The 24,213-nt window shown below is 49.9% G+C and overlaps 1 protein-coding gene across 7 annotated transcripts in view; it reads left to right on the top strand.

Moving 5' to 3' along the window:
• The window catches only part of LOC120816874 (plexin-B2), a 62,087-nt gene extending 38,087 nt beyond the window's left edge, over window positions 1-24,000 (top strand). For 6 of the 7 annotated variants that reach the window (XM_078100733.1, XM_078100728.1, XM_078100732.1 and 3 more), the window contains 40 exons: window positions 2,411-2,922; window positions 3,346-3,672; window positions 3,917-4,055; window positions 4,294-4,439; window positions 4,520-4,699; window positions 4,789-4,923; window positions 5,858-5,958; window positions 6,271-6,397; window positions 7,308-7,476; window positions 8,096-8,204; window positions 8,288-8,399; window positions 8,681-8,782; window positions 8,865-8,960; window positions 9,557-9,644; window positions 9,792-9,955; window positions 11,706-11,854; window positions 12,645-12,759; window positions 13,258-13,394; window positions 13,476-13,658; window positions 13,779-13,890; window positions 14,059-14,268; window positions 14,380-14,463; window positions 14,797-14,886; window positions 14,971-15,107; window positions 15,211-15,311; window positions 15,454-15,683; window positions 17,016-17,197; window positions 17,331-17,397; window positions 17,485-17,631; window positions 17,730-17,807; window positions 18,164-18,242; window positions 18,381-18,481; window positions 18,585-18,666; window positions 18,817-18,968; window positions 19,097-19,257; window positions 19,846-19,993; window positions 20,265-20,329; window positions 20,435-20,510; window positions 20,608-20,682; window positions 20,824-24,000. In XM_078100733.1, coding sequence (XP_077956859.1) covers window positions 2,416-2,922; window positions 3,346-3,672; window positions 3,917-4,055; window positions 4,294-4,439; window positions 4,520-4,699; window positions 4,789-4,923; window positions 5,858-5,958; window positions 6,271-6,397; window positions 7,308-7,476; window positions 8,096-8,204; window positions 8,288-8,399; window positions 8,681-8,782; window positions 8,865-8,960; window positions 9,557-9,644; window positions 9,792-9,955; window positions 11,706-11,854; window positions 12,645-12,759; window positions 13,258-13,394; window positions 13,476-13,658; window positions 13,779-13,890; window positions 14,059-14,268; window positions 14,380-14,463; window positions 14,797-14,886; window positions 14,971-15,107; window positions 15,211-15,311; window positions 15,454-15,683; window positions 17,016-17,197; window positions 17,331-17,397; window positions 17,485-17,631; window positions 17,730-17,807; window positions 18,164-18,242; window positions 18,381-18,481; window positions 18,585-18,666; window positions 18,817-18,968; window positions 19,097-19,257; window positions 19,846-19,993; window positions 20,265-20,329; window positions 20,435-20,510; window positions 20,608-20,682; window positions 20,824-20,928 — 5,568 coding nt within the window. In that variant the 5' untranslated portion in view covers window positions 2,411-2,415 and the 3' untranslated portion in view covers window positions 20,929-24,000. The remainder of the gene's footprint in view (window positions 1-2,410; window positions 2,923-3,345; window positions 3,673-3,916; window positions 4,056-4,293; window positions 4,440-4,519; window positions 4,700-4,788; window positions 4,924-5,857; window positions 5,959-6,270; window positions 6,398-7,307; window positions 7,477-8,095; window positions 8,205-8,287; window positions 8,400-8,680; window positions 8,783-8,864; window positions 8,961-9,556; window positions 9,645-9,791; window positions 9,956-11,705; window positions 11,855-12,644; window positions 12,760-13,257; window positions 13,395-13,475; window positions 13,659-13,778; window positions 13,891-14,058; window positions 14,269-14,379; window positions 14,464-14,796; window positions 14,887-14,970; window positions 15,108-15,210; window positions 15,312-15,453; window positions 15,684-17,015; window positions 17,198-17,330; window positions 17,398-17,484; window positions 17,632-17,729; window positions 17,808-18,163; window positions 18,243-18,380; window positions 18,482-18,584; window positions 18,667-18,816; window positions 18,969-19,096; window positions 19,258-19,845; window positions 19,994-20,264; window positions 20,330-20,434; window positions 20,511-20,607; window positions 20,683-20,823) is intronic. The other variant, XM_078100735.1, reaches the window with a different exon arrangement.
• Window positions 24,001-24,213: the final 213 nt, after the last annotated feature.

A 24,213-nucleotide genomic window follows, 5' to 3' on the forward strand; every position in this document is an offset into this window, starting at 1 on the left:
GTGCGTGCGCGCCATCCTCCTCCTCTCAGGCCCCTTCATTGCCACCAATAAGAACTCTATATTTCCCCGCAGGCTCGGCCAATCAGCCGCCGCGCTCCTTCCGACCCGATGTCGTGAATGGCGGATGGCGCCCGGTGGTGCGATGAATGGAAATCAAGGCTTTCCGAACTCTGAGAGCGATTCAGCCACAAACATCAAGTCAGAAGTTTGGAGCCAGAAAATAAAGAACAAGAAATCAAAAGACGAGCGTCTTATCAGTTCAGTCTAGATGTGTGAGATGTGGCAGACGGAAGGAAGAGGTGGAGAAGACGAGACAAGACATATTGTGTTTTTCAATCATATGTTATCATAAGATTTTCTGGAGTATCTGTCGTGTATTCAAAGACTTCTTACTTGGACAGACTCAGCAGACAGACAGACAGACGTCAGACAGACAGACGGGTTCAGCAGACAGACGTCAGACAGACAGACAGACAGTTGGGTTCAGCAGACAGACAGACGTCAGACAGACAGACGGGTTCAGCAATCAGACAGATCTCAGACAGACAGACAGACGGGTTCAGCAGACAGACAGGGGTGGTCTCTGGATGGTCTCTGGGTGGTCTCTGGATGGTCTCTGGGTGGTCTCTGGGTGGTCTCTGGGTAGTCTCTGGGTAGTCTCTGGGTAGTCTCTGGGTAGTCTCGGGGTGGTCTCCGGGTGGTCTCTGGATGGTCTCTGGGTGGTCTCTGGGTAGTCTCTGGATGGTCTCCGGATAGTCTCTGGGTAGTCTCTGGGTAGTCTCTGGATGGTCTCCGGATAGTCTCTGGGTAGTCTCTGGGTAGTCTCTGGATGGTCTCTGGGTAGTCTCTGGATGGTCTCTGGATGGTCTCTGGATGGTCTCTGGATGGTCTCTGGATAGTCTCTGGGTAGTCTCTGGGTAGTCTCTGGATGGTCTCCGGATAGTCTCTGGGTAGTCTCTGGGTAGTCTCTGGATGGTCTCTGGATGGTCTCTGGATGGTCTCTGGATGGTCTCTGGATAGTCTCTGGATAGTCTCTGGATAGTCTCTGGGGATTTCCAGTGTCAGAAACCCACTTTTTAGTTTGAACTCGTTCCTGAGGGTGAGGATGTGAGGACGCAGGAGAGGAGGGAGGGAGGGAGGGAGGATGTGAAGTTAGAAGGAGAAAAGCTTGGACGGCGACAGAGATTCGGTTTATTCCCTCGGCTTCAGCAGACATTCCTGCATTCAGTTTCCCTCCAAACGTTCTAACAGCGGGTCAGCGAGGCTTTCACAAAGCACGCACTCTGATTCTAATGAGTCACAGATTGCTGTTCCCTCCTGTGTGTGTGTGTGTGTGTGTGTGTGTTCTGCCAATGTAATCTCACACACACTGAGTTGTAACGCCACATTGAAGCAGACTGAACAACATTCTGTTAAACCAAAACATGCCGAACCACCAACTCAACCAACCCCCTCCTGATGTTGATGGTGGTGGAGACCAAAGATGGAGCTAAAAAAGAGCGGAAATGGCATCTTCCAAGTGAAAAATCTTGAAGCCAAACGAGAATAGAAGAACACACACACACACACACACACATCTTATTCGTGGGCTGATACAGAGTCTGACTTTAAGGAGGATGAAGGCAAACAAGTAAAACAAAGAGAAGCGAAAGCCGAGAGAAGAAGTGAGATGCCACAGATTTCCACCTCCGAGAGTCTCCAAGTGAAGGAGGAGGAGGAGGAAGATGACACTAGAACCCAAGGGGGGCCAGAGACCGGATCATGAATTAATTTTCCTGTTAAGTCGGACTACGCTGCTGGTGTAACTTTGTCTGCAGAGCACTTAGAGACGCAGTCGTTGTAGATTATAATCTGCTCAGTCAGTGATGCTCGTTAAATAAAAGGGGACCACCCGACTCCTGATATCTGAGGCTCGGCAATCGGGGCCGGCAGGTGGTGCAGAGATTAGTCTTCACGCCAGTAGATCCTTTCTGCAATGAAGCGAGCTGAAGACTATTCCATTTGGGAGCGGAGGGGGGGGGGTGTCGTCCACCAATCAGAGCGATCTAATAGGCCGGTAAAATATGCTCGTGAAATAAACGACCACGATGCGACTCTGAGCGCTTTCATTTACCCGGCAGAAGGCCGCCGCGATTACATTTTTACTATTCACTCAGTAATATTTAAAATACTTCATCAAGTTTATGAGAATCGACCAAAAATACCCCGTTAACGGCGGTGCAGTGACGCCTCGGCTGTAATCAAACGCACCCTGACTAATGGAAGGAGAAACTCACAATGTCACACAACTAATTTCAGTCTCTGTTCAATCACACACACACTTCCTGCCTTTGTCTCTCCGCACTTTTTAACCCGTTTCTTCCTCCCCACACGCTTGAAAATGTCTCTCATCTTGTTTTCCCGCCTCCAGACACGATGGAGTGGGCGTGGCAGCTGGCCCTCGTCGCCCTGGCAACCGCTTGCGCGGCCCCCTGCCACGCTAAGAACAAAGAGTTCCCCTCCGACACGCTGATCAACAACGTGGTGACGGACCCCCGCTCGGGCCGCCTGTACGTGGGCGCCGTCAACCGCCTCTACCAGCTGAGCGCCAACCTGCAGGTGGAGTCCCGCACGGAGACGGGCCCCAAGAGGGACAACAAGCAGTGCACGCCGCCCGTCACGGACGCCTGCGAGGAGGCCGTGGACACCGACAACCACAACAAGCTGCTGCTGGTGCAGGAGGCCACGGACGTGCTGGTGGTCTGCGGCAGCGTCTTCCGGGGCATCTGCTCGCTGAGGAACCTGAGCGCCGCCGAGCAGCTGCTGTACTTCAGCGACAGCAAAGGGGAGAAGTCGTACGTGGCGACCGCCGAGGAGGGCGTCTCCGTGGTGGGGGTGACGTCCTACTTCACCAAGGAGACCAAGAACTTCACCGTCTTCCTGGTGAGCGGCGTCGTCTGTTATCGGGACGTGTTCAGCAGCTGTTGTTTCTTCTCACGTATGGGCGGAGTCTTCATGGCGTCGCGTCCGCGGCGTTTCTAATCTAATCAGTCGATGTGTAATTGTCTCTGTTTGCGGGGGGCCTGAGGCGGGAGCGAGGAGGACATCATGGTCCTCCAGAAGGTTCACCCAACAACAACCAAGTAGCTGCAGCCTTTTCCATTCCGCTTCTGAGAAGTTGAGACCTGATGATTGATGGTTGAAACCTTCTTCAGGGACTAGTCGAAGGTCTCCATCGAGTCTCAGATCTATAACTGTGCTATTGGCGCCTTGAGTTTGAGCTTCTTGAAGCTCTTGTGTTTAAATTGGTAAAATATATGTCGTGAGCTAATGCCCCCCCGTCCTCCTCCCAACCCCCCAACGCAGGTCGGCAAAGGCTACGGCAGCCACGACAGCACCAAGCTCATCTCCACCCGCATCCTCCAGGACTACGGCGACTGGGTGGTGTTCGACAGCATCATCGAGGCCTCGGCGGTGCAGGCCAACCCCTTCGTCCTGCGCTACCTCCACGACTTCCGCTTCGCCTTCAAGGACGGCGGCTTCGTGTACTTCCTGTTCTCGCGGACGCTCGGCGTCCAGGACACCAAGAACTTCACCTTCGTGTCCAGGATGTGCGAGGACGACCAGGGTTACTACTCGTACACGGAGCTGCAGCTCAACTGCAGCAGCACCAACAAGTACAACAAAGCTCAGGTGATGGGCGGGGGGGGGCTCCTGCTGCAGGCTGTCAAAGAGAGGGGGGGGGGGGGGGGGGGCACGTTTGGGCATTTTACGTTTGAATGAGTTTGTCTTCACTCGGCTTGAGAAGCCCTCAGCTCTGACCGCTGATAAGCGTTGTAAATTGGATTTGAAAAGCTGCTGAAGCCGAGGTGTGCAGGTCTCCACACTGCGCGCGTTTCGAGTGGATAACCTAACATTCACTCCTTCACCTGCGCAGGCCGCCTACGTGGCGACGCCGGGCGAGGTTCTGGCTCGGAACATGACCGAGTCGGGCCGGTACGGATCGGTGTCGGCCTCCGACAAGGTGCTGTTCGTCACCTTCACTTCTGATGAAGACCCGTCCACGTCAGCCCTGTGTAGGTGTCGTCCTGTCGGTCACATGATCTTCACTGTCAGACTGTTTTCTTCATTAGTTTAGCAGTTTCATGCACGTGTGATCAGCATCAGTTTGTCTTTTAATTTAGCATAATTCATTATAATACATGCCTCTAGTATTTAAAGGATATACGTAGTTACCATGTGTCAAAATCAGTGGTTGTTCTGATAAAAAGCTGCATGAAACGGGTACAAACGTTGCTTTCCTCCTGTTGGCAGGCATGTACCCTCTCCTCTCCATCAACGAGAGGCTGGTGAGGATCATAAAAGCCTGTTACAGCGACGAGGGCAACATCGACGAGAAGTCCGCCGTCTACTCGCCGTACTCCTCCAAGTCCGAGGAGCTGTGCAAGAACAAGAACCCCGTGAGCGGCGGCGCGCTGAAACAATTCAACGTGCGATTAACGTCCGACATGAATGAACACGCTGATTTCTCCTCCGCCAGAACAACATGGCCATCAACAACAGGTGTGGAGCCGAGTACCTGCCCTCGCCGCTGGCCAGCAAGGCCGAGTTCGCCCTCACCGCCGAGCCCCTGTTGGCCCGCGAGGGCCACATGACCGCCGTGGCCGTGGCGGTGGAGAACGGGCACGCGGTGGCGTTCCTGGGCACCGCCAACGGAGAGGTAGAGGCGGACGCTGTTTTTTCCTCCTCTTCTTCTGGTCTGTCGGCAGTTCTGGTGAAAGCCGCCTGGTTACCTCGTGCTCTGTGCAGGTCTTGAAGGTGCACCTGTCGGGCCACGCGGAGGTGTACGGGCAGGCGCAGGGCGACGTCACGGGAGAAAAGGTCAACAAGAACCTGCTGTTCGATCCCCGCCTGCAGCACCTGTACGTCACCACGGAGAAGAAGGTCAGACTCCTCGTTCTACCAAATCCACTTCTCTCACCTCGGCCAAGGTCACGGGGCGTCATCGGGGGGGCGGGGCTTGATGAGACTTTAATTTATTCTCTCTGCCGTCTCATTGGATCATTTATTCGTTCGTTGTGGTCGCACCAATGCATCCGTCTACATTAGCACGCACAAGACGGCTATTGATTTATTCACTCGCCGTCCTTCTCCCGCCGCCACACCAAAAGTGAAATTGATGTTATTGATTTTGAAATGAATTAATTAGAAACGCGCTTGAAGAGGCCGGCTCTCTTTCGTCAAGTGAAGTGAGGACACTCGGCCCGGCGCCATCGGCTCATTCAAATGAGTCCTTCTTCCTGTCGGGCTTTTAAATGAAAGGACGTCCGTCCACGACCTTCCCTCTGCAGGACACATGGAGGGACGATGGACAGGCGTAACACGGCGTAGGACTCCGTACAGCTCGTAGGTCTTTAACGTTGAAATGCATCACGTATCTCGGGGTTCTACTCATCGGAACGGAAAGAACAAACCAAAAAGCTCCCAAATGTTTCCGTCACGCATTTCTTTCTTCAAGAGAAAAATGATATTTAAAGCACAAGTCTCCCGTGTGCTGTCAGTCGAGTCAAATCTCAACGCAAAGAAAGATATATTGACTTCCTGCAGATGTCATTATTTCTGACTCCACCTCGAGAAAAGAAGTCGAAAAATCCTCCTTGAAGTCGTAGAAAAAGAGGCTGCAGAACTTTCCTGGAACGTTCTTCATTTCCAAAGTGATGTTTTCACTGATAGCTGCTGGTAAATAATTCAACATGTTTAAAAAAAACAAAACGTAAACTAAAATAGAGCGGAGGTTTTAAATTGGTGTTGTATAAGCATTCTTCTTTTTGTTATTCGGTTCTCCTTCACAATAAAAGCTTGAGTCACGTATTTGCAGATCACCAAGGTTCCCGTCCAGGCCTGCCACCTGAAGACGGACTGCGAGTCCTGCGTCTCCATGAAGGATCCGTACTGTGGCTGGTGTGTCCTCGAGGGAAAGTGAGTCCCTGTGTGTGTGTGTGTGTGTGTGTGTGTGTGTGTGTGTGTGTGTGTGTGTGTGTGTGTGTGTGTGTGTGTGTGTGTGTGTGTGTGTGTGTGTGTGTGTGTGTGTGTCCGTCCACCCATTTTCATAAAACTGCATAGTTGACATGCAAACAAACCAACATGCAGACAAATTGGAACAATTCAATTCAATCACTTTTTCAGCTGTTCAATGAAATTCACGTGTGAAAGGATTTCTGTTGTCGGGTCAAAGCTTGTAAATATTTCACCTTTGATTGACTGACATCCCGCCCCCCCCCCCTCCACCAGGTGCACCAAGAAGACGGAGTGCCGCAGGGGGGGGGAGGAGAAGATCTGGCTGTGGTCGCCCAATCAGCAGTGTGTTCAGATCGAATCCTTCCAACCGCCGAACCTGAGCTGCAAGGAGACGCGGCAGGTACGAGAGAGTGATGCTGGGGATGCGAACCAACATGTTAACGTCTACATTTTATTTTGAAAAGACAAAATGAAAGTGCTGCTTCTGCCCAGATGAGCAGTTTTTGTCGGAATGAACATGTCACCACTGGTTGATCATAATTGAATCAGCTTTGGACACATGTAATCTCTCATCAGGGGTCCATATAATTGATCTCAGCCGTGGTCATATGATCTAAAACATCTGTGAAACATCTGAATGCTGATTCTTTGATTTGCACGGCATTTAAATTTGCTTCACTCAGTTGAAGCCGTGTTAATTTGTATTTCTACTTGTGGAATTAAATATGTCTCTTATATGAGCTTGATAGTTAATAACAATATTCTGCCTTTAAAGCTCCACTGATCAATAATAAAGACGTAAAGGATGTTCAGGGAGGTGTGACGTCTGAAGAACTGTGGTCCTCTAATACAAACATTAATGTTTTTGTGCGACTTTCTGTCCACGGAGAGGCTCCTTGTTTGTGATCGGATAATCTGATTTTTAAAGCCTTCAAAGACGTCGGCTTCCTGCAGCTGTAGCTTTCTTAAAAAGAGGAATTTATTTCGTGGCTTCTCTCCGCCACCCGAGATCAAAAAGTTTAAAATCCAAACATCAGCGACCAAATGAAACCGGTTTGAGGTCAGTGAGGACTAATGAGGACAATGATGTGTGAACAGCCCGGTTGAATAGTAATTATGACGCTCACACACACACAGTTGCTCATGGTTACATGCGCACACACACACAAACACAATTTATGGTTCCTTCTCCCCCACTCACACACATTTATTTGTTGCTCAGTTATGTAAAGAGTTATTACGTGTTTATATGTGACCTACTTATAGAGACATTTATTAGATTGGTAACTCCACCCGCTGCTCTCGTCCAGGTGGATATAAACATACCTGCCCTGCCGGCCCTGAATAGCTTGGACCAGCTGGAGTGTGAGTTTGGTTCCTTCATCAGCGAGGCCGTGATGGTCATCGCCGACAGCCAGGTACGGGTCACCTGCTCGCTGCCGGACCCCGTGGAGATCCCCCCAACGCCAGACCAGCAGGGTAGGAAGACGTCTGTGTTAATATTTTAATATGTATACATATTTCCTGTGGAAAAGACTGAATGATCTAATTTGACAGCTCCAACTCTTTCAGATAAAGACCAAAAACTCTTGTTGACATTACGTTTAATTACATTTTAGAGTTCCGTTCATTCTGTGCAGATCTGCACTGCTGTAAATCCGGTTTAATCTGTTGCATTCAACATTATTTAACAATATTTTATGTAATTTCATAGAGTTCCGATAGATGAGAGGATTTCTGTACGCTAAATGTGAAGCTACAATCCTTAGCTCAGCTTAGCTTAGCATAGTTTAGCAGGAAAACTGGAAATGGGGAAATTACATGTCTGGTTCGTTCTGTCAAAAAATAACAAAACCTGTGATGTCTCATGTTAATTAGTGAGCCTCAGAGGCTTTGGTCTATTTGGATGTTCTGTTTCCTGTGCTTATGCTAAGCTAACCAAACTAGCTTCATATCTAACTAAAGAACAAGGGAGTGGGATCTATATTATAATGTAACTTTTGGCATAAATGCGAATATGGTATTCTGACAATGTTTCACTTTTCCTTTGACTATAAATTCCAACACATAAATACTTTAAACGCCGTGTGTTTTTTAGACTATGTGTCCGTCCCCGTCACGGTCCTGGTGAACAACATCAAGGTGACGTCTGGACAGTACCACTTCTACAACTGTGCTGCCACGGTCAGAAAGAACCCAAACTCACCGTAAGACCGACAACACACACACACACACAATTGAATCTCACACACACACGCGTGTGTGTGAGTAAAGTACGTGGTGTTTCCAGGTGCATAGCGTGTGTGACCAGTGAATGGGGCTGTCAGTGGAACGCCCAGGATTACAGCTGCAGCGACAAGGACGATGCTGCAGGTGGAAAACACATCATCAAACCACAGCAGGTAACGTGGCGCCTGTGCACCTCTGGGGACGTATAGCTGGCTAGCTAGCAAGCTAGCGGAGTGACCAGTGTTTAGTCCAACTTTCTACAACCAATGTAGCATTACAGCATGGTGGAAAGGGTATGATTGCTAACCTGTATGCTAGTTAGCAAGCTAGCTAGCTAATTCCTGCAGGCTTTAATGCTACACTGGTTATAGAACATACTTGACTATTGAGGAGATGGCTAACTAGCTAGGTGGCTAACATTCATTCTCCTCCTGCGTGTCCTCCTGTGCCGAAGGCCGGCAGCTGTCCTCAGTTCGAGTCTCTGGAGCCGCCACTGATCCCCGTTGGGTTTCAGGTCCCCATCAGCTTCCAGGGAAGGAACCTGGACATCTACACGGTGAGACCAGACCCCAGCGTGACCCCCCCAACCCCCCGCGGACCACCTGATCGCGCAATATAACGTCCCTCTCCGTCCCCAGGAACATAGCTTCTCCATCGGGACGGAGCTGATGAAGGACACGGAGGCCGCGGTGACTCGGGAGCAGGGGTCAAAGTTCAAATTCACAGGCTATGAGGTCAGTGGGAGATGTTTGAATGTAAGTTAGAACCCACAGACGCAAAAAGACAAAGATGTTTTCTTTCCACCAGCCAGCAAAGTACAAAAGAGCTTTCTGCTTCTGGCAATAATGAAATAAACATAAAGAAATCAGTCCAGTGACACACGTCGTTTATCCTTCTCCTCTCCTCACGAGCCCATTTGGTCCACTTAGAGACTCTGAATCCTCCAAAGGGCTGCTAAGCAACCGCAGGGCTGTCACCCACCAGCTGCAGCTCTGCCTCACGTTGAGCCCCAAAGATTTCCAATATGTGGTTAAATAGTGTGTGTTTCCGCCATCCCCCCCTCCCCCCCACACACACCCACACCCCCCCCACTCACACACACATTGATTTGGGGCTGCAGGAGTGTGTTTTTGGAGCAAGATAGATGGTCATTTAGTGTTGAGCTCCCAAGAGGGAGGAATGTTAAGTGACTGTGTGTTAATCCAAACCTAATGGGAAGTGTGTGTGTGTGTGTGTGTGTGTGTGTGTGTGTGTGTGTGTGTGTGTGTGTGTGTGTGTGTGTGTGTGTGTGTGTGTGTGTGTGTGTGTGTGTGTGTGTGTGTGTGTGCAGTTTTCCTTTGACAAGCAGCAGGAGGTGAACATATCTTTCCATATCAAAGAAAGAGAGACTCTGAGAAAGATTGACAGCACCCTGACAGGTTGGTTTGTCACACACACACACACACACACACACACACACACACACACACACACACACACACACGTACATCAAGTGTGTGAAAGCAAGACCCTCCTGAAAATGCTAATTAGCTTTAACCTCTTCCTCTTCCTCTTCTACCCCCCAGTGGTGCTGTATAACTGCTCGGTGGGAAGGGAGGACTGCAGTCTGTGCCAACACGCCGATGCGGCGTACCGGTGCGTCTGGTGCTCCGCGACTCGCCGCTGCGTTTACCGGGAGCGGTGCCCGGGGCCCGAGGCGGCGCAGTGCCCCCCCCCGCAGATCACGGACGTGAGTTATGGAGGAGAAGCCCCTTTGGATTCTTTACCACCGGCAGAGGAGCTCGGGAAATATGTTAAAACAAGGCAAAATTCACACTTCATAGGAGGAGATGAAAGCGTGTGTTTCTATATAATACGATTTTATAAAAAGCAATACAGGAACATCTCATCATTTGTATGCGTTATATCATTCAGTTACATACTTGTTTTATTTTGTTAAAATGTGCACTCATTTTAGAGTAGAGATAAAATGGTGGAGAGATTCCTCGGCCTTCTCATTACTGAGAGTTGAGTATCTAAACTATCAAACAGGATCCAAACTATTGCAAAACATCAGTGTTTCACTGCTGAAATGTCCTGTTAGGGACAATGTACACACGTCTTTCTGTAGTTAATGAAAACCAAAAGCACGACACCGAGCGGCAGCCCGCTGCACGCGGCGCGTCGAAGGGAACGAGTGAAGAGGAACGAGCTGAAATGAAGCAATCACACGGCCCGCTGAGGACACGGATCCCGCAGACAGAACAATAATAAACTGATGTGGGAGGTTCTTTCTGTTGGTCTTTTAGCTCCCAGCACTTACCCAGCTGATCGTTGTCCTGCTCCCGGGAGGATGAACCTTAAGGCTCCTCCAGGGAGGAAGAGCAGGCAGGAAGAGCGCGACGAGCTTCTGTAGCCTTAGCTTGGGATATTCATATTCCCATCAGGCCTTTCACCATCTTTGTGGTAGAAGGTTATGGAGAAACCTCATAATCATATTTACTAAAGAGTAATTTACCTTTATTGTTACAAACACCTTAGTCCCATTTCTTATGATGAATGCAGGTATAAATTCTAATTACTGCTGCCACTCTAAACATAGATTATGGTTTTATTTCCTTTAAGGCCTCTAAATATATTTAATCTCCTGTGAAATGCACATCGACTGACACAATAACACGCAGCGCCTCTACCTTTAGAAGAAGGGACACGTAATCCCTCCATCTGCTCGGGTAATCGCCTCCATTAGTTCCCTCGTTTCTTCTCCTCATTCAGTCTGACGATTTGTCTTCGTTTAATCACATTTTTGGAGAATCCGTGCGGCTTCTTTGACAAAAAGGAAAAATCCTCTCCTGCTCAGTGGGACATTTCTTTTGCCGTTAGACGCTGCAGTATGTTTGTAGATGTTTGGTTATTCATCAGAGGATGCGTTTAAGTATTTTGATCACAGTAAATGGAGCCGTGATGCGACTTTAGCTGCGCGCACGTTACAGATGATCAGGATAATGTTTAAACATTGAAGTTCTTCTGAGTTTCCCTCTGAACCTCGTTTTGGTCGAGCAGAGCTCAGTGCAGTAGAACCTCGACGTGAGACACGCGCTGCCCACACAAAGCTCCTAAAACACCCCACATGTCTCAATCTAAGACGGCCTCTGATTCTAGTCACGTCTAGTAGATTTTAATGCGATACAAGGAGGCAGAATGTGTTAAAAAAATGTGTTTTAAATATGTAGTTTTCTAAAATCAGGCCGTACAGTTGAGGGCAGAAATAAGACAAGACCATGTTGAGATATTTTAATGGGATGGACGATTAGAGTCAAGTGGCTAAATGTGGGACAGCAGGCTGCTGTGATTGGTCGAGGTCAGCGGTGAAGTGATACCTGGGCCTCCCTGCAGCCAGGTGAGAAGGTAAAGCACTGCAGGGTCTGTTCACCATGAAGAGAGAGACGCTCAACCAACGGGAGGGAATGTTTACGATGAAACACATTCTGCGTCTTCAGATCGTCCCTCGCTTCGGGCCCCCGAACGGTCAGATCTCCGTCACCATCAAAGGCTCCAACATGGGCATCAAGAGGGAAGACGTCAAGAAGATCACCGTGGCCGGCGTGGAATGTGTCCACCAGGCGGACCGGTACTCCGTCTCCACCAGGTGCTGAGATACTCCTTCACGCATACTCATACCGGTGTAGTATAAAGTACAACGTGTACCTCTGAGGTCAAGTGGAGGAGCAGAGCGTGTGATACTGCAGTACTAGTACCTGGCACCTCTAACCGGCAGCAGTACTGGCGCCTCTAACCGGCACTAGTACCGGCGCCTCTAACCGGAAGTAGTTCCGGCGCCTCTAACCGGAAGTAGTACCGGCGCCTCTAACCGGCACCAGTACCGGCGCCTCTAACCGGCACCAGTACCGGCGCCTCTAACCGGCACCAGTACCGGCGCCTCTAACCGGCACTAGTACCGGCGCCTCTAACCGGCACTAGTACCGGCGCCTCTAACCGGCACTAGTACCGGCGCCTCTAACCGGCAGCAGTACCGGCGCCTCTAACCGGCACTAGTACCGGCGCCTCTAACCGGCAGCAGTACCGGCGCCTCTAACTAACCGGAAGTAGTACCGGCGCCTCTAACTAACCGGCACCAGTACCGGCGCCTCTAACCGGCAGCAGTACCGGCGCCTCTAACCGGCAGCAGTACCGGCGCCTCTAACTAACCGGCAGCAGTACCGGCGCCTCTAACTAACCGGCAGCAGTACCGGCGCCTCTAACTAACCGGCACCAGTACCGGCGCCTCTAACCGGCACTAGTACCGGCGCCTCTAACCGGCACTAGTACCGGCGCCTCTAACCGGCACTAGTACCGGCGCCTCTAACCGGCAGCAGTACCGGCGCCTCTAACTAACCGGCACTAGTACCGGCGCCTCTAACCTGTCCTCTGTGGCGCAGCGTGGTGTGCGAGATCGGGCCGGCGAGTCGCATGGACGTCCCCATGCGTGGAGCGGTGGAGGTGGAGCTGGAGGGGGGACGGAAGGGGACGTCTCAGGTGATCTTCACCTATCGGGTACGTGTGAAGCCAAACGGGTTGAAAAGTCTATGAATCTGTTTTTTATAAAGACTTCGTAGGAGAATAAATTACCACTGAGTAATAAACCTCAACAATAACAAAACATGTAAAAGAATAAAAGGAGTTAGGAGCAAAGCAGAATAAATGTTGGCACCGTTTACCTGAAGTACCAGTTGTAAAAGTACTTATTACATTATTTAGTTGGGTTCTAAACTTTTTAGTTGCAGCTGGTGAAGCTCATTTTATTTACTTCATATACGTCGCTGAATAATCTATAATATTTCACAATTGATGAGTGAAATATATTTTGTAATATTTTAAAGATGCCGTTTATCAAATACATACATTATAAAGTACAACGTGAAACAACTAATACAGGAAAAATCAAATACAAATACAAATACCTGCACTTGTGTAAATGTAACTTCTAAGAATCATTTATAACATAAAGTCAATACCAGCAAAGTCTTAAGTGGACAAACTGTCTCTGTCCAGGACCCCAAGCCGCTGGCAGTCGTCCCATCGAGGGGTCCGGCCGGCGGCGGCACGCTGATCACCGTCCAGGGGGAAAACCTGGACACCGGCACCAGGGACGACGTCTCCGTCGCCGTGGGGGGGGTCCCCTGCGAAATGTAAGCGTGAAACTCCATCACGATGACACGCCGCCTCACAGACGGGCACGACGCTAAAAGTCTCCCCCCCTCCTCCCCCAGCGTGGCATTCGGCGAGCAGATCACCTGCAGGACGGGGAGGTTCCGCGGGACGAAGGTTCCCTCCGAGCTGCTGCCGGTGACGGTGCTCTACGGCAAGAACACCACCAAGGAGGTGGGGGCCGCGTTCCAGTACTTGGAAGACCCCAAGGTCACCAACTTCCTGCCCAAGGACAGCTTCCTGTGGTGAGTGTGGGGGGTGTAAACAAACCGGGGAAATGAAAAAGGGGCTTATGAGTAAAAATCCGATGACAAATGAAATGGAGACTCGCTGAAGGCCGATGTGCTTTAATGCTCCGTGTGCAGCGGCGGGCGCAGGATCATGGTGGTGGGGAGCGGCTTCGATCTCACCCAGAGAGCGAGCCTGAAGGTCGTGCCCCTCGCCAACGAGTTCTCCCACAGCGCCTCACCTGTGGAGGTAAGAGACCACGGCCAGCCGCTCAACACGTAGCCTCCGCTTTTATTGGCTTTGTTGCTTGGCTGTCGACCTCTTGGATTATTACGAGAGCTTCAGCTAAATATGAATAAGATGTGACCAGGTATAAAGTTAACCCCCTCTTCCTCTTCCTCTTCCTCCCTGGGTCAGTTTGTCCAGGAGGCCCTGAGTAAGAACGAAACCGTCCTGCAGTTCCTCTCCCCCACGGCGGGCGCCGGCGTGGACCCCCAGGCGCTGAGGACCTTCCTGCACCTGGACAACGAGAAGGTGGAGCTGAAGAACTTTGTCTACCACCCGGACCCGTCCTTCAACAAGCTGGACAAGAACGTCATCACCGAGACCGGCGTCATCATCGTCACAGTGAGGAAGCACCCCGGCCCCCCCCAATCCCCCCATCCCCCCAACCCCCCCCCCCCCCCCCCCCCCCCCTCCACGGGTCAGTCGAGGTCACTCTCTTCTTCTTTGTTTCAGGGGCGAGGATTCGCCAAAGCCATGACGGCCAAAGAGGCGCAGGCCTTCGTGGGAGACGCCTCGTGTCCCGTCAACATCCTGCAGGTCACAGTCGCTTCCTCCAAACAGACTTTAATCATTGTTTCTGACTATAAAGATATAGTTTAGCTTATATTATATATTATTATATTCATCCTCCTCAGTTGCCTGGGGTTGGAAACGTGAGAGAAAAAAATCCAAATAATTTGTTTTTAAAAGGTTTCCAGACCCAAACACACTAAATGTAATATGTGTCATTATATTATAATGTAATACAAAGCATGTCAGCTAACACGTCAGCTAAGCTAACGTGTGCTAAGCGACGCCACCAACCGGGGAGCAAATGCAACGCACCTTTTACATCATGTGCCCCCCCCCCCCCCCCCACCCGGTCTACAGGACGATAAGCTGATCCTGGACGCTCCGCAGTCGCAGCCCGGGTCCAGACGGCAGCGCCGAGACACAGCGGACAACATGCTGGAGCTCGTGGTGAATAAAAACCTCCTGAAGAGACAGAAAGTCCTTTTTAATCTCAACATGTCTGATGTGATTTAACCGTCCGTCTGTCTCCAGGTGAAGTTCGGTCACGGCGAGTGGACGGTGGATTCGGTTTCCTACGCCAGAAAGGACGACATCCCTCTGGCCACCATCATCCCCTCGGTCATCATCCCGATGCTGCTCTTCATCGCCGTGTCCGTGTACTGCTACAGGTCAGACACGCACACACACACACACACACACACACACACACACACGCTGGCTTGCCCGTGTCGATGGGTTTTATGACCTGTGTGTGTGTGTGTGTGGGAACAGGAGGAAGAGTCAGCAGGCAGAGCGGGAATACGGGAAGGTGAAAAACCAGCTGGCGAATCTGGAGGAAAGTGTTCGAGATCGCTGCAAGAAAGAGTTCACAGGTACGAAATCAAGCGCACCCGAGAAGCGCCTCACTCATTGTCTGCATCAGGAACATCTACTTGTTTTAAAGGCTTTATTTTTGCAGGTCTGTTCTGTGTAACAGTTTGTACAAAGTCACCAGAGGATTTCTCTTGATCTCAGATCTGATGATCGAAATGGAGGACCACACCAGCGAGCTGAGCGAGGCCCGGATCCCCTTCCTGGACTACAAGACCTACACGGATCGCAACTTCTTCCTGCCCTCCAAAGACGGCGCCAACGACGCCATGATCACGGGGAAAATCCAAATCCCAGAAGCCCGCAAGGCCATCGTGGCTCAGGCCCTGAACCAGTTCTCCAACCTGCTGAACAGCAAAACCTTCCTGATCAACGTGAGCCTCCTCCTTCCCTTCTCTCCTTCCCTTCTCTCCTCCTTCCCTTCTCTCCTTCCCTTCTCTCTTCTCCTTCCCTTCTCTCTCTTCCTTCCCTTCTCTCTTCCTTCCCTTCTCTCCTCCTTCCCTTCTCTCTCCTCCTTCCCTTCTCTCCTCCTTCCCTTCTCTCTCCTCCTTCCCTTCTCTCCTCCTTCCCTTCTCTCCTCCTTCCCTTCTCTCTCTTCCTTCCCTTCTCTCCTCCTTCCCTTCTCTCTCTTCCTTCCCTTCTCTCCTCCTTCCCTTCTCTCTCCTCCTTCCCTTCTCTCTCCTCCTTCCCTTCTCTCCTCCTTCCCTTCTCTCCTCCTTCCCTTCTCTCTCTTCCTTCCCTTCTCTTCTCCTTCCCTTCTCTTCTCCTTCCTTTCTCTCCTCCTTCCTTTCTCTCTCCCCCTTCTCTCCTCCTTCCTTCCTTTCTCTCCTCCTTCCCTTCTCTCTCCTCCTTTCCTTCTCTCCTCCTTCCTTTCTCTCCTCCTTCCCTTCTCTCTCCTCCTTCCCTTCTCTCCTCCTTCCTTTCCTTTCTCTCTTCTCCTTCCCTTCTCTTCTACTTCCCTTCTCTCCTCCTTCCCCTCTCTCCTCCTTCCTTTCTCTCTCCTCCTTCCTTTCCTTTCTCTCTCCTCCTTCCCTTCTCTCCTCCTTCCCCTCTCTTCTCCTTCCTTTCTCTCTCCCCCTTCTCTCCTTCTTCCTTCCTTTCTCTCTCCCCCTTCTCTCCTCCTTCCTTTCCTTTCTCTCTCCTCCTTCCCTTCTCTTCTCCTTCCCTTCTCTTCTCCTTCCTTTCTCTCCTCCTTCCTTTCTCTCTCCCCCTTCTCTCCTCCTTCCTTCCTTTCTCTCCTCCTTCCCTTCTCTCTCCTCCTTTCCTTCTCTCCTCCTTCCCTTCTCTCTCCTCCTTCCCTTCTCTCCTCCTTCCTTTCCTTTCTCTCTCCTCCTTCCCTTCTCTTCTACTTCCCTTCTCTCCTCCTTCCCCTCTCTCCTCCTTCCTTTCTCTCTCCCCCTTCTCTCCTTCTTCCTTCCTTTCTCTCTCCCCCTTCTCTCCTCCTTCCTTTCCTTTCTCTCTCCTCCTTCCCTTCTCTTCTACTTCCCTTCTCTCCTCCTTCCCCTCTCTCCTCCTTCCTTTCTCTCTCCCCCTTCTCTCCTTCTTCCTTCCTTTCTCTCTCCCCCTTCTCTCCTCCTTCCCTTGTCTCCTCCTTCCCTTGTCTCCTCCTTCCCTTGTCTCTCCTCCTTCCCTTGTCTCCTCCTTCCTTCACAAGAGGCATATCTCTTTCCATCCACTCAACTCGGCGTAAAACTCTCCCCCCTCAGTTCATCCGCACGCTGGAGAGCCGGCCGGACTTCAACGCGCGTTCCCGCGGTTACTTCGCCTCGCTGCTGACGGTGGCGCTGCACGGGAAGCTGGAGTACTACACGGACATCATGAGGACGCTGCTGCTGGAGCTGATGGACGAACACGTGCAGAACAAGAACCCGAAGCTCATGCTGCGCAGGTGAGGAAAGAGCCCGGCCGGCTGCCGCCGTGGCTTCTATAGGAGCCGCTTTAAAGGGAGTGTGTGTGTGTGTGTGTGTGTGTGTGTGTGTGTGTGTGCGTGTGCGTGTGCGTGTGTGCGTGCGTGTGCGCAGGTCGGAGACGGTGGTGGAGAGGATGCTCTGTAACTGGATGTCCATCTGCATCTACCAGTTTCTCAGGGTAACACAGATCCTTTTACTTCCTCTTGTGGTCCTTCAGCTTGAATTCCCTCCAACCAACATGGCGTCTGTTGTCTCCCTCGTTTAGGACACGGCCGGAGAGCCTCTGTACAAGCTGTTCAGGGCCTTGAAGCACCAGGTGGAGAAAGGCCCCGTGGACGCCATGCTGAAGAAGGCCAAGTACACCCTGAACGACACGGGGCTGCTGGGGGACGACGTGGAGTACTCCGTCCTGGTGAGTACACCTGTGTTCAGAGGTACTTTTACCTCAAATCAGATCATCTGATCGCACCTGAGTGGAGGTCTGAGCGACAGGTGTGCTTGTGATGTCAGACCCTGCAGGTGTTGGTGCACGGGGAGGGGCCAGATGTGACTCCGGTGAAGGTGTTGAACTGTGACACCATCACACAGGTGAGGGTTTCTCCTCCCTACATATAGATATTCATATTCATATCTACATGTAAAACTATGGACATTAATGTGTATTTTTGGCTGAAAATGAAATATTAAGATGAGATGCAATAGGATGGAATACTTACATACGACATTAGGAAATGATCCACCAGGACGCCTTAAAGGTTGTTTGTGATACATTACAGAACAATGAGCTACATTACCACCTGTGATATGACTCATTAGGACATGATGACAAAACGATGCAATAATAATGATACAATAAGATAATCATTCACCGCTGTGTGTTTATGATGCAATATGATACAACTGAACACAACCCCGTCTCCCGTCCCCGTCCCCCGTCCCCCCAGGTGAAGGAGAAGATCATCGATCAGGTGTACAGGAACCTGCCGTACTCGCAGAGGCCCGTGGTGGAGAGCGTCGCTTTGGGTGAGAGCGGCTCCCACGTGACCTGGGGGGGTTAAAGTCCCGCGCTGACAACATTGATGATGATGATGATGTGACTTTATTAAGCTGCTCTTCATACACGACATTTATTGACTCACACGCGCTGCGCGGCGTCCACAGAGTGGCGTCCCGGCTCCACGGGGCAGATCCTGTCCGACATGGACCTCACGTCCCAACAGGAAGGACGCTGGAAGAGACTCAACACGCTGGCTCATTACAACGTGAGACCACCCCCCCCCCCCACACACACACACACACGACCCCCCTCCTATAACTGTCTGTGGAGCATCGGGCTCATTCAGGTCTTCTTCTCTCCGTCTCCAGGTTCGAGACAACGCCACGCTGGTTCTGTCCAGAGTTCTGCACACGAGGTCCTTCCACCAGCACCAAGACAGCTACGAAGAGAGTACGCACACACGCACACACACACGCGCACACACATGCACGCACACACACACACACGCACACCTATTACTGTGGAACCGGCTCTCACTTCCTGTTGTGGGTGCCGAGGTGTTTCTGTGAGTTGAGCCTTACTGGTCCCGCCCCCTCACAGAAAACGCCCTGCTGGAGGAGGACAACACGTACCACCTGGTGCGTCCGGCTGATGAGATGGATTATGGGAAGTCGAAGCGAGGCAGCATGAAGGACAAAGCGATGACCAAAGCCATCACGGAGATCTACCTGACCCGGCTGCTGTCCGTCAAGGTGGGTCAACAGAGTACACGAGTACAAGTACAACATCGAGGTATTCCGCGCATCAGACTTGAGTTTACAAATGAGATCTGCTGTAGATACGACCTGCTCCTCAGACCGTGTGCGTGTGCGTGTTACAGGGCACATTGCAGCAGTTCGTGGACGACTTCTTCCGCAGCGTGTTGTGTTCGAGCACCGTCGTCCCTCCGGCCGTCAAATACTTCTTCGACTTCTTGGACGAGCAGGCGGAGAGACACGACAACGTGGACGAGGAGACGCTGCACATCTGGAAGACCAACAGGTGGAGATAGAAATAAATAAATAAATATATACACATGTATTTGTTTAGATCAGGTCGACGTACCAGTGACTAAAACCTTTAAACAGCCTCATGATGTCACTGATCCAACAGCAGCTGGAGACACAACCTGCTTCTCCAGCTGTGTGTGTGTGTGTGTGTGTGTGTGTGTGTGTGTGTGTGTGTGTGTGTGTGTGTGTGTGTGTGTGTGTGTGTGTGTGTGTGTGTGTGTGTGTGTGTGTGTGTGTGTGTGTGTGTCCTCTTCAGCTTAACTAGAGTGTAATTAGGTTGTCGTTGACATAAAAGCCGCTTTAATTGGCCGTCCTCTTCAGGACAGATAAGTGATGAAGACGAGGAGAGGAAGCGGACACAAAGGGCGGCTCCACGCTGGCCTCGAGCTCGGCCTGTCAATCATCTCTCTCGCACACGCACGGGTCGGCCAATGAAATATTAACGCGGTTTGTGCTGCATTATTGACGGCGGTTACGCTCTGTGGAGGAAGAGATGAAATGACGAAGGTAGGAAACGTGTGAAGTGGGTCAGCAGGAAGACTCCTTTAACCACGTGTGTGTGTGTGTGTGTGTGTGTCAGCTTGCCTCTGAGGTTCTGGGTGACCATCCTGAGGAACCCTCACTACGTCTTTGACGTCCACGTGACGGAGGTGGTGGACGCGTCGCTGCACGTCATCTCTCAGACCTTCATGGACGCCTGCACCAAGACGGAGCACAAGCTCAGCCGGGTGGGTTCCCTCACACGGGAGGGGGGGGGGGCGTTATCTACGTTCAGTTTATTTTAATCTCATCCAGATGTTTATTCACACTCTTGCATTTCAACTTATTTTGAAGATGTTTTTCTACTTTTATTTTGAAAATGATTTCAATGCAGGACCGTTCCATGAGCACTTCCTGTTGGCCTTAAAACAAAGATCCCCGGATCCCTTTGATGCTGAATTAACATTTCTCCCCTGTGGAAAGATCTCCGTCTTTAATCGCTTGTCTTTGTCTCTGCAGGAGTCGCCTAGCAACAAGCTGCTGTACGCAAGAGAGATTTCCACCTACAAGAAGATGGTGGACGAGTGAGTGTGAACGCGATGAACACGACACACACTTCACACTTTAACCTTTTACTAAAAATGTTCTGTGTGTGCGTCTGTGTGTGTGTGTGTGTGCGCGCGCTCCAGTTACTACAAAGGCATCCGACAGATGGTTCCGGTCAGCGACCAGGACATGAACACACACCTCGCCGAGGTGTCCAGGGTACGACGTGTGAATAACACACATTAGCAGTACTGTGTGTACTTGAGTTCTGTTCTGTTGATGCTGTCGTAGTGTTTAATGACCGTTGTCTCTGCAGCAGCACACAGACAAGCTGAACACGCAGCTGGCGTTACACCAGCTGTACCAGTACGCCAGCAAGTACTACGACGTGGTGAGAAACGCCTCTTTCACCCGATTACACAATATTTCTTGTAAAGGACTTTTTATTTTAGTTTTCTCGCCTCTTTCACTTTAATTAAGTTTAAATTCATCGCTGAAAAAGGGTCCTCGTAAATGTTTTACGTCCTTCCAGATCATCCAGTCGCTGGACGAGGACCCGGCCGCCCAGAACAAGCAGCTCACGCTCCGCCTCCAACAGATCGCCGCCGCCTTGGAGAACAAGGTCACCGACCTCTGACCTTTGACCTTGCGGAGGAGGTCGGGGGGGAGGAGCTAGCGGCTACTGAATCACAGACTGTGGTTTTCCATTTAAGGACTCGAGCTCGCGCACTCTACCGAATGTTTGACCGTGTAAGGACTGAAGTGGGAGGGGCCAGTGGAGCGGCAGGAGGCTGTTGACCATTTAAGGACTGGAGGAGGGAGGGGTTACGGGACTCTAACGAGGAGCGGGGGGGTTGAGTTTGGACAAATCAAGTGTTGAAATATGGTGTAAGCGGGCGTGAGGAGGACTTTCACTTCCCCCCCCCTCCTGCTGGGATGCGAGACGGCGAGCGCGATGAGGGACATCATAGCGTTCTTTGGCAGCGGTACGCGAGGACGTGGCTTCGGCTTCGCCCCCACAAATCAAGATTTAACCTCAAGATGAAAACAAGCTCCCGCAAGAACGAAGAGTGATGAGACATCAGCAAACCTCCCTCATGTGTCCACTCGGCCTTTTTCCTTTTGCATTTTTTGGAGGAGTTGTATTGGAAGTAAAGCTTCTCCGATCGACCAATGAAAAGCCGGGCCGGCCAATCGGGGGCGTCGGCTCGGGCTGATGGGAACGAATTGAGGGTACGACTTCATGAAATCAAACCACAACGCCGTGAACTTTCCTCACACGTGGTCTCCTAGTAGCCGCTCGCTTACTTCTTCCCGTTAAGTGTTAATCAGCGTGTAAGAAACCACGACTTCCTGATCACGTGGTCACTTTTATGTTAAAGTGTGATTTTGTTTTTATAATCTGTACGACGCCACTTCTGCAAATACCTTCACGCGTATGAAGGTGCGTTTGTTTTCTGTACACACGAGTGGAGCCCAAGTGTCCTCTGAAGACTCCAAAAGGTCCTCAAATAAACCCAAAGTTACGCTGGTGACGTGTTTAAACGTGTTTAAATGTGTTTAAATGCACTTCTGATGAGTCGAGTAAACTCGTCCAGTGAAGCGCTTTCTGCTTCTGAGGTACGAACATCGGAAACTTCATTCTGTGGAAGATTCGAAATGATAAAACGAGGCCGTCAGCTAAAGCTAAACCACTATAAGTTGCCTTTATTGAGTGAATTCATTGTTTTTCCATTTTGACATGAATCGAAATCTAGTCGCACATAAATCCTCTAAAAGTGTTCTGATCAGTTTCTCACATTGTAACGTTTGAATGCTGTTTGAATACATGCACCGTGAAAACAATTGAGTTTTATCTTTATTGTGTTAACTAGTTTGCTGCTGTTTTAAATCCTCATGATGCACACAGAAAAGCCTCGAGTAGACTCTGGTGGTCTCCTGATGGTCTCCTCCTCTGCACATTAAATGCTTCATGATGCTCATGAACACGTCTAACTACAAAGTGCAGCTTTGACTTCCTGTCCTGATGAAACCTGCACAAACATGTCAAGGAGACTTTAAATAACCAAAAGCAGAGCTATGAAGAATCTACAAAATCTCTGAAGTTCAAACAAAGTAATTGATCACTGAGAAGGTTCAACGTCCCTCTTTGCCTTCTGAGCCCAGACGTGCTTCATGTTCTGCTCGGGTTCGAATCAAAGCGGCAGCGTGCAGTGATTATTCTGACATTAGAGCTGCGAATCTGTTAAATATGAGACATTTGATTCAAATATATATCTTTATACGTGTTCCTCCACCGAGTGCCTTAACGAGTCCGTCTGCACTTCAGAGTGCAAATACGTCATCTCCTCTTTAATTATCGACCACAACTTCAAAAAATCCAAACCCACTAGATTCAATCATGACTTGAAGCATAAAAACAACAGAAACGCAACTAATAAATGACATAAATCTAAACTCAGCAGCACAAATGAGCAGGTCTAACTTAAGACGGGTTTTACTCCACAAAATATTATTAGAGTTCAGCAGACAAATCTGACCTAAAACTACTTAAATTTGTATTCCACTTCATTAACACAAAATACCTCAAATTGGCGCTCTCAATTTAAATGTAATTTAATGTAATTTAATTTAAATTAATCACTCATCAAAAGATGGAAAGTGTTGCTGAACCGTCTGCTTAGCCTGTTTTGTAATTCAGAGCTGGTCACAATGTGGTTAGCCTAGCTTAGCATGAAGACGGGAAGCGTCTTCATGCTAAGCTAGCTCAATATTCAGACATTAACTCATTAAACGTATGTTTGGCTAGCAGGCTAACAGTTAGCTTCTCCTATTTAAGGCACAGACCTGTGATTGTTAGCAGGATTTCAACGTATCGCTAGCTAACCATTAGCCAACAGTTGGCAGCCACGGTTGTTGAGTCGTTATCTTAGTTTTCAGTTTCATTTTTATCGTTCTTTTCTATTCCGGTAATCGCAGGAACGTTTGAGCGACAGACGCTGGTGGAAACGAGGCGGCCGGCGGGAACGATTCTGCTCACTCAGTAACGTGACCGTATTTTCTCTGAATCTGTTGATAGAAATGCAGATTGATACATTTTTATTTAGGGTTAAATCTGTTGTCTTCAAACTTCAACTTTTTAAAGTTTCAGTTGGCTGCAATCTTCGCCACTAGAAGGCGCCAAAGTGTTAAAAAGAGACGTTTTTAAACTCGTCGGATCCTCTTAGTGCTGGCGGGGATTTCAATGACTAATGTGTCCACATTTTGGAGGATTTATCTTCAATTTAATTCAAACTTGTACTGAATTGTGAATGGCGGATGTTTCTTTTATTTTGGGTACAGAGGTAAACAGGAAACTAACTGAAATGAAGCTTTTAGAGGCACAAAGTAAAACGAATTTTGAGAGGTTTTGAATGTTAAAACTATAAATTGGAGCCTCTGATATCATGAGGTTAAATGTGTTCATGCCGTTGTGTAACGTTGGGTTTGTTCTGGTAATCGTCGTAGGAAGCTCGTGTCTTCTGTTGTTTCTGAACTGGATCAAGTGTGGACTTTAGAAACGGCTCAACCAGGAACCTACTGGTCTCTACTGGTCTGGACCCCAAATCGGTAACTCTTGTGAGGAAGTGGAGAAGTGGACAAAATAATAAATGAAAAAAAACAATCTAGAAAGTCCAAATATCCAATAAAATGTTTATACAAATGGAAAGTCTTCTGTTTCACTTCTTTCCTTTTCTCCTCCCGTCACAATTTGAGGGACTCAAAGGTTTTTCTGAACAAACAAAAGCAGAATTTCACGGCATGTGAACCCAGATTTTGTGCGACTGTTGACGGTGGATTTGAGTTGTTTGTGTGTGGATGCTTCACAGGAGGAGCATTGTGTTCTTCACGCTGGGGCCTGAAGCGACGAGGAGCTTCCTGG

The sequence above is a fragment of the Gasterosteus aculeatus genome, chromosome 4, assembly GCF_964276395.1.
Source record: "Gasterosteus aculeatus chromosome 4, fGasAcu3.hap1.1, whole genome shotgun sequence".
In the NCBI taxonomy this organism is placed as follows: domain Eukaryota; kingdom Metazoa; phylum Chordata; class Actinopteri; order Perciformes; family Gasterosteidae; genus Gasterosteus; species Gasterosteus aculeatus.